We start from the raw sequence: 15059 nt of genomic DNA on the forward strand, positions 1-15059 counted from the left end.
TAATTAAGTGAGTGAGTGAGTGAGTTGGGTTTAACGCTGCTTTTAACAGTATTCCAGTTATATCACGGCGTGCCAGCTTAATGTGGGAGGAAAGCCCGAGGTGATTCAAGTCTCAGACGTTTACCACTTCGGTGAAAGCCACGAGCACGGGTATGGTGCTGACAAACCTAGAAACATAATCGGGGCGAACCGGGATTCGAACCTACAATCCTAGGTTTCTGGCGTTCCCAAGGGACGCAACTCTGCACAGCGAATCACGGCGCCATAGACGACTGGGCCACCCATGCCCCCTCAAGTAATTAAGAAATAGGCCTTAAGATCTATTTTATAAAACCCTTTTCATTATTCATCATTGTTAGCACGGGTGGTCTAATTTGGGCATGGTCCGCTGATTGCACACATATGTTCAATCCTATATGCACCCCTTGTACGATCAGTACCCTCTATCCGAGCTCAAAGTGGTAAACGTCTGCATCTTGTACATGTGTCGCTATTGTAATGTAGAAATAATATGCGACCGCCTCCGTGGTCTAATGGTAGAGCGTCCGCCCGGAGAGCGGAAGGTCCGTGGTTCATACCAGCCGCGTCACACCAAAAGACGTTAAAAGATGGTACTTGTTGTTATACCTGTCTGGCGCTCGGCATTAAGGGGTTAAAACAAGGACGGGTCGGCTCGGAGTCAGTATACTGTGTCTGAGATGGGTATTCATGTTAAACTGCGGCATGGTATCTCAATGTGCTAGCACTATAAATCGGCATCAGTCCGGACTAGTACAAGCATCCACACACATATATACACGTGCATGCACGTCGCTATATAAGTGAAATAATCTTGGACGCGACGTTAAACCCCATTTCACCTCACCTAGAAATACAATATATCTTATGTGGCTAACTTGTTGTTAGACAATGTAAAAGGACGATGTATAAGGACGATAGTATGAAAATATTCCGGAAGTAAGTTGGCCTTTTAACGGATTTGTGAGAACATAAAACTAACGGACTTTTTGTTTCATATTTAAGAATGACTTCATCGGATAGAGAACATCCATTCACCCTCTAAGCCCTGAATTCAAGAACATTTTATTATGTTTGCATTATTTGATTACAAATGTTTAATAATATCACCCTATGTCTTTTCTGTAGAATTTCACTTTGGGAAATATGTGGGTTAACGTCTTAACATATTTAACTGTTCATTTTCAAAAATGAGATTTGTTCCATAAATGTCAGTTACTCGTTGTTTTGATCATTTGCATTAAACTAGCTTACATCAGCGGACATTTTTACACGCCCGCATTTTGAAAACACAAACATCATGGCGTTTCTTTGAAACGTTGTTTATTAAAACGTTTAAGAAAACAGAATGCTGGTTCAGTTATCCGATAATGGAACCGTGGCTTTGTGACCGGCATGCCGCTATGTTGGCGTTGGGAATGACGATGAACCCAAAGGAGTGTCCAGGTGCTGTCATTGTCCCAGTTCCCAAAGCTTTTGGCGTCATGTGTGGTATTTGGTTGTTGACAAGTTGCAGTGTTTTGCCATTGAGCTGTACTTTTCTGATAAAAATACATCAAAACTGTTTAATTGGTTTGCATATTATACATAGAATAACTATTCATCCAACAATATTTGTCTCATCTGCCTGTTGGATATGTTTGTATGTTTGTATGTATGTTTGTATGCAGCTAGTTGGGTTTGCCACAGTGTTTGTTCCACCCGATCATGGACAATTGCTCATGTCTGGCTCAGATTGAATGCAACAAGTCAACATACACTCACCCATATTCTGTTATAGCTGCTGCTTCAGAAACAAATGTGTCTAAGCACTATCCTCAGCATTTGACAACATTCACAAGGAACCATTATATCCCTGATGAAGTGATGGCAAGAAATTGTGACACTTGAACCACAGGCAAAATATTTAAGTTCAATGGTTGAAAGAAAACATATCATATACAAACTGTGATTTCAAATCTCCTCCCTCTGGAGTCAGCCAGAATGTGTCCACGCCTTTGGTATTCAGATCCGATATGCTTAGGATTACGGGATTACTTTTTAGGTTAAGAGCATACACTGTGATACTGCCAGGCTTGTAGTTGTACACGCTGAAACATAAACCGATGATGTCAAAACAAATGTCAGGATATATGATTATGAGCTGTACTCTCCATGAAATATAGCCATTTGATTTGCCAGTCGCTGTTTTGTGTACATTCCATACAACTGACGGACCTGTAAGTACATCACTACGTCATACTGTTTGATGTGACGGCATTTGCATGTAAGGTCACATCACTGTGTTCACACGCATAATCACTATACTGAGATTCACCTGGCAGCCACAGGATTGCCACATAAAAAAACATAACATGGAAATAGGGCTTTCCAGCTTCTAAACTCAAATATATACAAGACGTATGCTATTTACGACAAGTAAAGCCATTCAGCTCGTAGAATCATTTACACCTTTCTACTGTTCCGTATAATAACTTAACAGTATTGTGCTTAGGTCTAAACTTTTTTTTTATTTCAATGTTTGGGTGGTATTGACATGGATATAATGTTATACTTGTTTGTTATTGTGTTATTCATTGCTCGTGGAACATTCACACAATTAGATGAAATGACATAGATGACCAGAACTCTAAAGTTTAATTTGAATATTTTGGAATGGTATCAGATACGATAGTACGAGAGTATGAAAATGTTATTGACGGTATCATTATTTCTTTCTTCAAAACCGAATAGTATATTTATTATAATTAAACGTGATGCTTTTCCACTTTTTCGAGAGGCCAATTATCGAAGTATGTTCACAGTGAACGTACTTCTTTCTATTCCCCAAACACATGTGGTTTAATTCTAATTCAATATTTGCTATAATGGTGATTGTTAGTGATTTCTGATGTGACGTCATGGTTGGCCAAGTCATATTCCATACATTGTTTGCAAGTTGGAAAGGCTTGTTTATACGTAATGTAAAAGGTTTTATTAGCAGACTCTTTAAATAGATTATGAATAGCTTGTGACTAAACCACTCACTTGTTCAGTTTCGTGCAGTGGGCATACAGTCGGAGGTTGTTAGATGAAGATGGAACATCAAATACCTTGTTGCCAACAAGTCTCTTGTAAAGAAGCGTCAACCAGTAGTCCTGTCAAAAGGCATAATGGTGTGCGTCACTATAAGAGAGGCAACAGTGTCATTTAAGCTGTAAAATGTGTCTTTACATGTAAACCAGCAGTTGATGCTGTGATAGAGCCTGCACACCCAATACCCATTGCAGTCGGCCTTTACACACAGTAGGTACAGTAGTCCTGCCAAAAGGCATAATGGTGTGCGTCCATATACGAAAGGCAATATTGGCATTCATGTGTGTTGCATTGTACCATTGTCAGCTAAAAACGTGTCTGGACATGCAAATCAGTGGTTGATGGTGTGATAGTCGAAATAGGATGATGCATTATAAGACAAGTTAATGAGACTGGTCACCCAATGCCCATTGCAGCCGGACTTAACAGGCAGGAAGTACTGGTGACATTGTTATATTGTAACGTTACATGCGTGTACGCACAGGATTAGGGTCGCTGTTGTTGTCAAGAAGTGAATAGTGCCCTCCAAAGAGTGACTGGCGCAGGACCCCTTTTAGGCCATATTTTGCTGATACACCTAGTTTGTCAAGCCACCTGGAATAAGGATATAACAATCAACACTATTATATTACATGCACACATAGTGATCCTTTGTTAATGCACCGTTTATGTAACAGGGAAAACCAAGCGAAAAATATTTGTGTTGCACAGGCCTCACGGATATTATTAACGCTGTATAATATCCATGAAAACTTGAACTTCTGCACATGTCAGAACGAGACGATTTACATTTGATTCTCGTTATATTGAGTTTCAACGGATCATAAACAATAAATCGTCACCATTTGACATGTATAGGCAATATGCATCTACATCAACGTAAGCTTCACCAACACCATGGTCTAACTGACATTCGTATGCTGTATTCAATCTTTGATTGCTGGCCATTTAAGAAGTCAGAAACTTTTAAAGCAGGTTGATTTAGTTAACTTAAACGTAGAAATACTCACAGATTTCCGGCTATATATCTATCACCTATGCCAGGAGTGCCAGACCCATAGCCGGACGATGTCTCTCCTAACCACGCCACCAGACCATGATGGCTTCGGATCGTATTCATCACTGTGTGTATTTCATGTACAAGAGTATCCATTATAGAATACTTAGAAAAGTCTTCCAGCTTGGCTGTTTGTCCATTAAAGTAATACCTGAAAAATGTAAGCTAATTCGTACGGAAATTTTTAACCATGCGTATAAAAAAAGATATGACATCCAGCTATACCAAATGTTCCTTTCAGTTTTTGTTCCACTCATTTGAAATTATTTTAAATGAAATGAAAGTAATTAATGTGGAGTGGAACTCAAACTAGAAAGATGATGTTTTCGCTAAACCGTTTTACTGTACTAACAACAATCAGCTATTATACAAATATTCCTTTCTATGTTTTCAGCTCTCATTATTGTTTCATTAATACATTTCTGTTCTTGTTGGTATAGAAGTTCTACACAGAGGTTAGTCATCTATTTAATCCATAATCCATCCATATAGAAATCTAGGTAACTATCAGTTTTTAGCATTTACTATCCTCTTTACTATTTCCACTTCTACCTATCACTTCGGCATATATGTGTTATTATCTGCAATGTGTTGACTTTGTTCGGTGACCATTAAAACGTCATTGTAGCCTAGTCCCTGATACTTCACCCGGAAGAAAGTATACTCACTGATGGATGGTCAAGACGTCTATGACACTGGCTCCCCCATGGGACAGGAAGCTGAAATACACGGCCACATTGGACAGATAGTAACTCTTTTAGAAATAAACGACGAATGGGAGTTGTTTATCCTACAATATAACACTGTAGGGAGAATAAACCATGAGATCCGAATATTAGAATCTCCAAAAAATAAAGTCATGATAGAACAAGGTTCTATCGTGAAATAAACCACGCTTTGTTCTTCATTATTCTTTGCGATTTATGGTGTAGCTATCTCATATCATGTAGTATTAGCTGTTAAGCTATTGAGTTGTTCACGGTGTGACGGCTTGATGTGAGGGGGAAACCGGAAGTGATGCAGGTCGCAGAGGTTTACTGCTTTGGTGAAACCCACAAGCACGGGCAAGGTGCTGACAAACCTAAGGGACACAACTCTGCATAGCGGTTTGCAAAGCCTTAGACAACTTGGTCGACCGTTCTCCCTTGTATGCTATTGAATCAATTATTCGTTTAGGTTCTGACATATAGCGTGAGAATAACAGTGCACGCTTTGCATAAATATGGCTAAAACTGAAAAAATACAATCTAACGCTCGGTCTGTAGTGAGTGAGTGTGTATGGTTTTACGCCGGTATTAGCAATATTCAGGCAATATCACAGCGGAGGACACCAGAAATGGGCTTCACACATTGTACCCATGTTGGGAATCGAACCCGGGTCTTCGGCGTGACGAGCGAACGCTTTAACCACTAGGCTACCCGACCGCCCCACTTGGTCTGTAACCACAATGAAGCTTATTCCCTTGTTTAAGGGATGCAATGTGTATTATGTACATACTTATTAATAAACGTGTCTTTATAACCGGCTATGTCAGGTCCAAGGATGAGGCTGTCCTTATAGGTCGTTCCGAGGAGAACTTGTTTCAACTCCTTGTAGTCGCTTCCAATCTGAACATCGCTGATAGTAGTTTTCCAATTTCGGAAATACCAGTTCGGTTCTCCATGAAAAATACGTACGACGATAATAAAAACATCAAGCATGAGAGAAAACCTATCTATATACAAAAGTATATCAATTATGGCCCATTTAACGCGAAGTGAGGTGAAATGGGGTTTAACGTCGCGTCCAAGATTATTGCACTTATATAACGACGTGCATGTACGTGTGTGTGTTTGTGTCGCTGCTTGTACTAGTCCGGACTGAAGCCGATTTATAGTGCTAGCACACTGAGATATCATGCCGCAGTTTCATTTAACGCGAAGTGAATACATATACGGAGCATATTAATGTCGTTCTTCGTGTCTTATCACTGACACTATCCTGTTGCATTTAATGTCAAAGTAAGAAGCAGATAACCCTGTATTTATATATCGCGTTTGCCTGTTGTTTAACGACTCACAATTCTACACAATAATCGAACCAGACAAACAAATAATTAATACAATGTGCAACATCCCATGGCCTGGTCGTTGGGTATGACCACATTTAGTCTTCTCATACACGTACAGGTTGTTGGGGACCCCTTCTGATCGGATTCCGTACTTGGATATTATTTATGTGTGATAGATGTGACATATACATGGCTTCATACCTACCATTTCCTAGTTCAATCCCTGCAAAATGATACCCTTTGTCAGAGGAATATTTGAGCAACTTCTTAGCATTTGATGGGTCCCACTTTCTTCCATCGCGGAGCATCAGGTTGAGACCAATCACCAGTTTCAGTCCGGTCTTGTGAACAAACTTGTTGAACTCATCCCAGGTGTTTGCTGAAAATAGGTGTTTTTAAATCGGATTTGATTCCATTCAAACAACATATTGTTTCAGTTGTATATATTTTGATAATGAGTCAAACCTCACTTGCACGTGTCTGTATCCTGAATCGTGACGAATGGAATAATTCGTCAATCACAAGGTTATTACATACAGTGGCAAACAGTATCACCCGGTACTGTTCCCCGTGAAGCAAAGTTCAGATTAACGATTTTAGGGGAACAAAAATGTTCCTTTCTTCACATATGAGCATCTTCAAAAGTAATGCTCGGAAGATTTGGCGTCCTGATTAACGGGAATATTTCGTTCCAAACCGGTATTTCCAAATGTAGCAACTATTGTTGGATATGGATTCGTTTGTATTTAGTAGCTCGGAATAGCCGTTATAACCTCTGTAGTAGAGTTTGGAAGTAGATTGGAAGTCTTTTTAATTATTTCTTTTCTTGGAAGACATAACACTCTTATTCAGCTGTCACCTTGGAGTTGAAACTGCTTCCCAGTGGCTATGTTGTGAGTCGGGTTAAACACCATTAAGTCTTGATATGTGCCTCCGACTCTCAGATATCCAGGTGCTAAAGCTTTTCCGAGAGTCACAAGTTTGGGAGAGCTGTTAAAACAGACATGCTTTCTAAGGTTTTGATAGTATACTAAAAGTCAGTTTGAAGTTGGGTGAGTTGGATTCATGGAAACATCACGTGGGGAAACCAGAAAAAGGCTTCACACATTGTACCCATGTTTAAAATCAAACCGTCTTTCGACGTGAAGCTTCAACTTACCATTAGCCGAACCGGAGCCCCGATCAAACATGTGTCCCGCTAACCGACAAGTATTTGTATTTCATCCGTAACTTGGGTATGACACAAGTGTATTATATCATCAGTCTACTTTCATAAATCACTCCTATCAATTACTTGTCTTGAGCTGAATCTGATCAATGGCAATTTCGAGAAATAGTGACCCGTGAAGCTCCCGCTGGAGAATAGGTCTTCAGCAACCCATGCTTGCTGTTATAAGCGACTATGCTTGTCGGAAGAGGCTACTATGCTTGGCTTAAGAGGCGTTTAACGAATAGACTTGTCAGGCTCACTGACACGGTTAATACATGTACGTGTCATCGTATCCCTATTTCGTAGCTCGATGCTAGTGATGTCAATCACTGGATTGTCTGGTCCAGACTCGATTATTTACAGACCGTCGTCATATAGCTGGAATATTGCTGAGTGCATCAAACAGACAATCAAACAAGAATAGGCATTTCCTGCACTTGCAAAGGTATATGTCATGTGTTCTGCAAGAAAGTGCAACATCAGTTCCACCTCTTGCAGTTATACAGTAAAATCAGCTTGTTTTACGTTTATATCACGGCGTGTCAGTGTGATGGCATGTCACTTTGGTGAAAGCAACGAGTACGTGTATGATGTTAACACGCCAAACATTATCAGTGCGAATCTAGGAATCGAACCCACAACGATATGTTTCAGACACACGTAGGTGACACAACTCTGCACAGCGAATTAGCGGCGCCTTTGACGATTGATCCATAAAAGTCCATGGTGAGTAAGTGGGCGAATGTATACTCTTCAACACCACACTCACTGATATTGATGATATATCTTCACAACCCATAAACGATCGAGTCTTCAATAAAAGTGAACGTGGTAATTAAATATAATTTGCAGTATAATCATTCAGGTTTCAAGGATAAACCTAGACAAAAAGTAAATCAGTGAGATGAAAGTAAATTGATTTTAAAACTGGGTTACGGACCTTCCAAAATATGTATTGAATTTTTATATTTATTTTTTTCCCGCCTACCTACAAGGATTTGAGCGCAAACCCGTGAACCAATAACCATAATTTAGATAACATACCGATCAGACATATTTCTACATATGGTATATGTACCTGACGTTGTGATACTTCAGATTGTACTTCAGTTGACTGCTGTCGATGGTGACACCAACAAACTTGTCATCAATTACCTGTAACACATGGTCAGTTTTTACCCTGATATGTTCTGTGTGCAGGGACACAGTGAATGGCAGTATCCACGCCAATCCAAATAAACACAAGACGATCATATCCTTGAACACGCTGACTGTTACTTCATGTAGAAGTATATTATCTCTTATATCGGCTGAGGTGCTGGAAGACAGCAGGTGCTGCCAAGCCTTGACAACAGATAAGGAAACCCAGACACGTCTATTTTGCAACCTGGATGAATTCCAAAGAATATATAGATCATGCTCAGACTATATGTCCATAAATGGGGCTTGTGTGTATCTGTTTATTTCATTTGTACCTTTTGTCACGGGGCACGGGTTGTCAAGTCGTCTAAGGCGTATGGGCACGCCACATATGAGTTTGGTTTCGAATCCCGGTTCGCCCCGATTTTGTTTCTAGGTTTGTCAGCACCATCTCATGCTCGTGGGTTTCATAAAAGTTGGAAACGTCTAATACCTTCATCGCTTCGGGCTTGCCATTAAGCTGAAACGATGTGATATTACTGGAATAAACTACTGCCTAAAAGTTCATTCCCCTAACACGCGTTGAGAACGCGTGTAACACGCATGTGACACGGGTGTGCAACGGGTGTGCAGCGGGTGTGCAACCCGTTGAGCACGCGTGAGTCACTCGTTGCACATGCGTGTAACACGGGACCGGGTTTCAGTTGAAGTTGGAAAATATATCAAATGAATAGTGAGATAAATCAAAACAGTGAGATGTGAATCTTGAGTAAACGAGCCGCCAATGACCTGTGTTCACCAGACCATAAACACAAGTTCGGCCTGTCTTAATTAGTGTTCCGTTGCTGGACTTTTATTGCATGAACCATTCCACAAGGGTCCAGTCTGGCCATTGTGGCTACCCGACAGTAGAATAGTAGTGAGTTTAGAAGCGACTTTATTGCTTGGGGAATCCCCGAGTTGACACGATTGTCGCGGGTTGGTTAATGCTCGCCATTAGTGAAGTGATTGTTTGTGGATTGCGGACATATTCGTTTTAAGTTTTGCCCACGTGAGTCATTGAGGTTGACTATAAATATAATGTTTTTCGTCCGCCAAATTTATGCTTTAGATAGTACAATTATGATAGAACAGTCATCACTACTTATGTCTTATTATTTCACGTAGGAATATGTCCCATTTTCCCACACCCCACTTTCTGTTTGGTATTTTGTAAGAATTATTAAGAGAATGTTTAGTGTGGGACTTAACATTTATCACTAATTCTAAGAGGATATTGGAAATGAATATGAACAGCCATGTTGTCTCACTGTTGATAGAATTTTAGATCTTCACAATGATCGGGTGTGACCATGCAGACAGAATCTCGTTAGGGTTTGCGATTTTTACATTTGCCCATTGACCATGGTGAATATTGTTGGGGATACCAAAGGTGACAGTTTACTATTAGAGGAAATTGGTTGTGAGTACTTATACCATTTTACCATTAGGATATCTTTATAATTTCAATCCTTTCTCTCTCTGTGAGTAATCCTTTCACGTTGATGGTATTGATGGTGGCTGGACATGCAGCATACAGCATTTCCAGTGTAGGCTGGCACCTCGTCTTTGTTTCACTCGGTATTTAAAACCTTGACCATTCACAGGTGCATTTGTCTATTTACAATGAAGTTGATTGGCGTTCCCAGTATTTATATACTATCTCACTGATTACTTGTTAACTGGTCACTGCAAGTGTCTTAATTATTCAACTTTCAGTGAACTGAGTTTATTCACATGTTAGCTTTCAAAGGTTGTGATAGATACTTGTAAAATCCTCAGTTGAATTTACTCACTAACTACTGTGAGCGCTTTTGTCATGACTTCAGTGCTTGTATAAACACAGTAACTGCTAAAAGCGGCGTAAAAGCATGCTCACTCACAGTAACTGTTAATCCTCTGCATTGTGCTGGCAAATTGGGGATAAACCTGTGACGATCAAACTTAGTTAGAATCCTTGTTTATCATGACATCTTCCAACTGGTGACATTTTAGAAAACTTGAAAAGTGAAGATGAAGTTTAATATTCATATTATTATAGTTTTTTAAATTGTAAATAAAACTTTGATAAAATTGTGCTACACTCTCTGGAAAAATGTATTGTCTGTGGGTATATGTCACTTCACATCAGCATTTTTTTCAGTTATATTGCGGCGAAATAATTGCCAGCTTTTGGGACTACATGTAACATGGCTGCTTTTATATTTCTTATACAGGTGCTTGACTGCCACAGTAGTGCATGATCAATTAGAATTTTTATTGTGTAAACAAATCAGTCAAGATTGCAACAATAGATGAATAAGTTGATACATTTGGACCGCAGTTACCGATTAACGTAGAGACAGGCAGTCGATATATAACAAACGTTATGGTCCTGTTAAGACGATTGACAGTTAGAACGTTGGAGTAAATGACCCTTTATTGTAGGGTCAATCGCTTTTGACATGTTTAAACTAACTTTAAGGTACATGACAAGTCAAAGCTGGCCGCCCTTATTACGTTCTTATGTTTGACAGCAACTAAGCCCGTGGATTTCAGAGAAAGATATGATTTTTTACCTTGATGTTATTACAATAAACGAAAATGTCTTCAAAGTCCACAGTTTGTTTAATCGTACAAAAATAAGTGTGTTAAAAATCAACGTTTTCTTTTATTGAACACAATATTTGAACTGTATTGCTGTAAATAATCTAGCCTGCTGCCTATGTAACTTACTTATTTCTGTATGATATTCATATGCCACGGGGGGCACGGGTGGCCCAGTCGTCTAAGGCGCCGCGATTCGCTGTGCAGAGTTGCGTCCCTTGGGCGCGCCAGAAACCTATGATTGTGGGTTCGAATCCCGGTTCGCCCCGATTATGTTTCTAGGTTTGTCAGCACCATACCCGGGCTCCTCGGTTTCACCGAAGTGGTAAACGTCTAAGACCTGCATCACTTCGAGCTCTCCTCCCACATTAAGCTGCCACGCCGTGATATAACTGGAATACTGTTCAAAGTGGTGTTAAACCCAACTCACTCACTCATATGCCAAGTCTTATGACCTCTCCCCAAGGACCCTAGTATTATGATCTCCCTTTAGTTACTGACGATCTCTAGCCCATTTTTATCTTGTGTTGTTCAATAATACTTATGACTTTTATATATTCTCAACTAGTTTTAAATAGACTCTGTCATATTCTAGTTATTGTACTGTCCATCGTTGACAGCTTTTTACATTGTATAAATATGTGTATTATTAATGTTCTTCTCGTCACGATATGGCTGAAATACTGCCGATGTGACGTTAATCTTAACTCACTCACTCTTATGACCTCTATTATACCTGCTGACACTAACATAATGTTCAATTTCAGTCTGGCGCACATAGCGTGAATAAGCATTATACATGTGTTGATAAACCATACTGACGCATAAACATTTTTGTACATATTGAATTTAGCTTAATTGTCTTACTGTATGATCAGTTGAAGGAGTCGAGTTTAGATTATCTACTCTACAAACAAATAAAAATGTTTTTCACCTCTCGGGGGGGGGGGGGGGGGGGGGGGGGGGAGTGAGCAGTTGATATTAGATGGATATATTTACAACAGAAACCGCGAGAGGCAAACCGGCACACATTGGAGATGTGTCGTCAAGACGTGCCAGCGTTAGAAACTAACAGTTTTCGTCCACTAGTCCTTATAATGATAACATATAGCAAAACCCTTATAAATGGCAATTTTCTTCTAGGCCTTATGATACCTTTACCATTGGGCAGTTTGGCAAGGACTATAGGACAAGTGCCAATTTCTAACCCTGCGTGCAATGGGAAATGTACGACTGTCGGTGACTTTCTTCGCAGTCAGTCGGAACATAACCCTGCGCCTGCAGATGAAACCAGAGAGAACTTTGTCAGCAATCTTCCTAAAAGAGCGCAAGAAGAAACCACACAGAAGCAGGCATCAAATATAAAGTGTCATTAAATGTTAAGTATAATATTAAAGTATCTATTTAAAGCTGCTTTGTTTTGTTTGTCAGATCTTATCTGGACTATTCCATTTTTAAGTCAGAGGTAACAAGTAAAAGGATTAGTGTGCAGTCAACCGTTTAAAGTGTTGTTATACGCTGTCTAACTATTGGGACGTCTAACTAATGGGAGGACACCCAACAGACAGGGTTGTATGTTTCGCTTTGAACCACTATCCCCACCCTGTCGGTAGGGGTTATCTAATCGGTGAGCACATAACTGTGTCGAGTCTACCGCGGGGTTTGATGCGGTGTCAGTGTCGAATGGTTTTGTGATAGTTGTGCAAATATGCGTTGTATATCGTATATTTTTGTTACTAACTATCCCCTTATTTGCTAAAAGAAAACGGATATTACCAACAGTAAGTTAGCCAACTGGCATATCCACTGCCTGCTACATTCCTGATATAGGCTAAACGGTCCTGTTTGTGTGTACTAGACGTAACATCCGAAGACTAATAAAATCAATTTTAAGACAGTACAGACTATGGAGTCGAAAGGTAATATGTCCAGTACGCATCTGCTGTATATAAGAGGATGTCTATGACCTGAAATGTTATAACGTTAGATCGCGAGGGCGAAACATTAATGTAGATACACGAGCGTTGGGACACTGGCTGTGCAACACCAAGACATGCGGTTTGAAATCAGTCACTGACATAAGAGATAATGTTAATAAAACACACAATTTTGCTTTCATATGAAGCATTATGAGAACTGGGAAGCCAATATGCAAGTATTACACGCATTCACACACGGAAGAAAATTATAGTTGATATTGTATATTTTTCAATCAATCTGAACACATGTATATCAAAATAGCAAATAAACAAGTCCATGGAAAATGCTTTGTTGCACGTTAATGGTTTTTTTTGCTTTCACTTTGACATTATATATCATAACAGAGTAAGAGAAGGTTTGGGATTCCTCTTGAAAGTACTAAAACAACAACTGTTGTTTACTGAACAGAGAGTGTTCATGATAAAAGCATTTACAATAAATTTCTTCTCTCATTTTCCAATGTAGTTCATTTCAAATAGCTTCTCTTTTTCTAAACTGTTAAGAAAAAATGTAAGCATGATCCGAAGGTAATGAGCCTGTTGAATGTTACCCTTCGAGATCTGTCAAATCCATCACGGATTTGACGCTATCTACAGGTTCAGCCATTTCCAATTTCCTCCACTAGTTATTGGAAACGTTCAGGAAAATATTTCCTTTTCCCTTAATCCCATCTTTCATGCATATAAAACATATACTTAGTGAGAGCTTTATATAATCCATAAAATAAACTAATGTTCATTCATTATGATATTGATGGGTGTAGGGAACAGTCTCTTTGAATTTTATGATTTAACATACACACATTTATGTACAATATGACAGATTATAATAATAATACGAATATAAAAAATCATCACCACTTCCCAAGTTCACTACAATGTCACCAGTGGGAAGTTGTCGCAGATAAACACGGATTCTAACCTTTTGAGTCTGATCTTTTTTTACCATGGAATGCATGAACTGGCTGAGTGACTTCTTTCCATCAGAATTACACACAGAGAAAGAAAGGGCTAAAAATCCTGAAGATATCCTGTAAAGATGGTATTAGGTTTTCACTACCAATTTCCTCTAATAATAAAATGTTCCATTTGACATCACTAAGCACCAATATTCAGCAGGATCATTTGGGCAATTGTAAAAATCACCTCTAATGTGAAACCCCCAGTGATTGTTGAGATAACAAATCCTATCTGTAGTCAGACAACATGACAGTCTACAGTTTATTCATTTTCAATATCCTCCAGTAAATAGTGGGTAATGCCAGCATAACACCCTCTAAAAAGATACATCTAGTCCCCCACCAAACCTCCTCTTATTAACTTTTGCCATAAACAAACAAAAAGTGGGGTGTTGGGAAATGTCCAGTATTGAATATCAAGAGAACTATTTTTTCATAACAAAATACTAAATACCCTTACGGACCTTCTATTATAAGGAAAACATCTTCTTGTAGACCCTTTAATTTCAACGGTTATATGCTACTTACGTTTAAATGTATCTAATTTTACCGTTAAAAAAGGTGTAGAAATAGGTTAATGTGTCAAACGTATTCAATATATCTTCACACGCAGCGCTTGTTGCATTAACATTCATATATTATCATCATCAACATCATCATCAATTTTTTGGTCTTACGTCAACATCACAGTCCTGTATTTCATCGACGGGGTAGGTCGGGTTGAATAGTAAATAATATGCTTAATAGATATAAACCACCATACTTAATTGTAGGGGGGGGGGGGGAGTTTAATGTTTTACATTGTATTACATTACATTACATTATTGAGTATAGTAAGGATTTATAGGTATATATATTGACTATAAATTATAAATGATGTATATATGTAAATGCGGATATATCAAATGTAATACTAGCACATATGGATTTTGTTACAGAGGGAGA

The 15059-nt window shown here is 39.0% G+C and overlaps 1 protein-coding gene across 1 annotated transcript; it reads right to left on the minus strand.

Annotated features, from left to right (window-relative positions):
• Positions 1-1109: 1109 nt before the first annotated feature.
• Positions 1110-8666, minus strand: LOC139477838 (heparanase-like). The gene is made up of 10 exons (XM_071260256.1): positions 8490-8666; positions 7061-7191; positions 6407-6580; positions 5649-5808; positions 4819-4869; positions 4104-4301; positions 3576-3687; positions 3046-3155; positions 1965-2108; positions 1110-1559 (listed from the first exon to the last, which is right to left on the minus strand). The coding sequence occupies exons 1-10, from the start codon at positions 8663-8665 to the stop codon at positions 1379-1381; spliced, it is 1437 nt and encodes a 478-aa protein (XP_071116357.1). The 5' UTR covers position 8666; the 3' UTR covers positions 1110-1378.
• Positions 8667-15059: the final 6393 nt, after the last annotated feature.

This window comes from Haliotis cracherodii, unplaced genomic scaffold (assembly GCF_022045235.1).
Source record: "Haliotis cracherodii isolate W230 unplaced genomic scaffold, xgHalCrac1.p SCAF_36, whole genome shotgun sequence".
In the NCBI taxonomy this organism is placed as follows: Eukaryota; Metazoa; Mollusca; class Gastropoda; order Lepetellida; family Haliotidae; genus Haliotis; species Haliotis cracherodii.

What these genes read in the sequence shown, in the direction of transcription:
- LOC139477838 (XM_071260256.1), bottom strand. Translation starts at nt 8,665, where the DNA reads ATGATCGTCTTGTGTTTATTTGGATTGGCGTGGATACTGCCATTCACT. An exon ending in CTGAAGTATCACAACGTCAG is followed by an intron (nt 7,192 to 8,489) that starts GTACATATACCA and finishes CTGTTTTAACAG; the next exon opens with CTCTCCCAAACTTGTGACTC. An exon ending in ACAACAGCGACCCTAATCCT is followed by an intron (nt 3,156 to 3,575) that starts GTGCGTACACGC and finishes GCCTTTTGACAG; the next exon opens with GACTACTGGTTGACGCTTCT.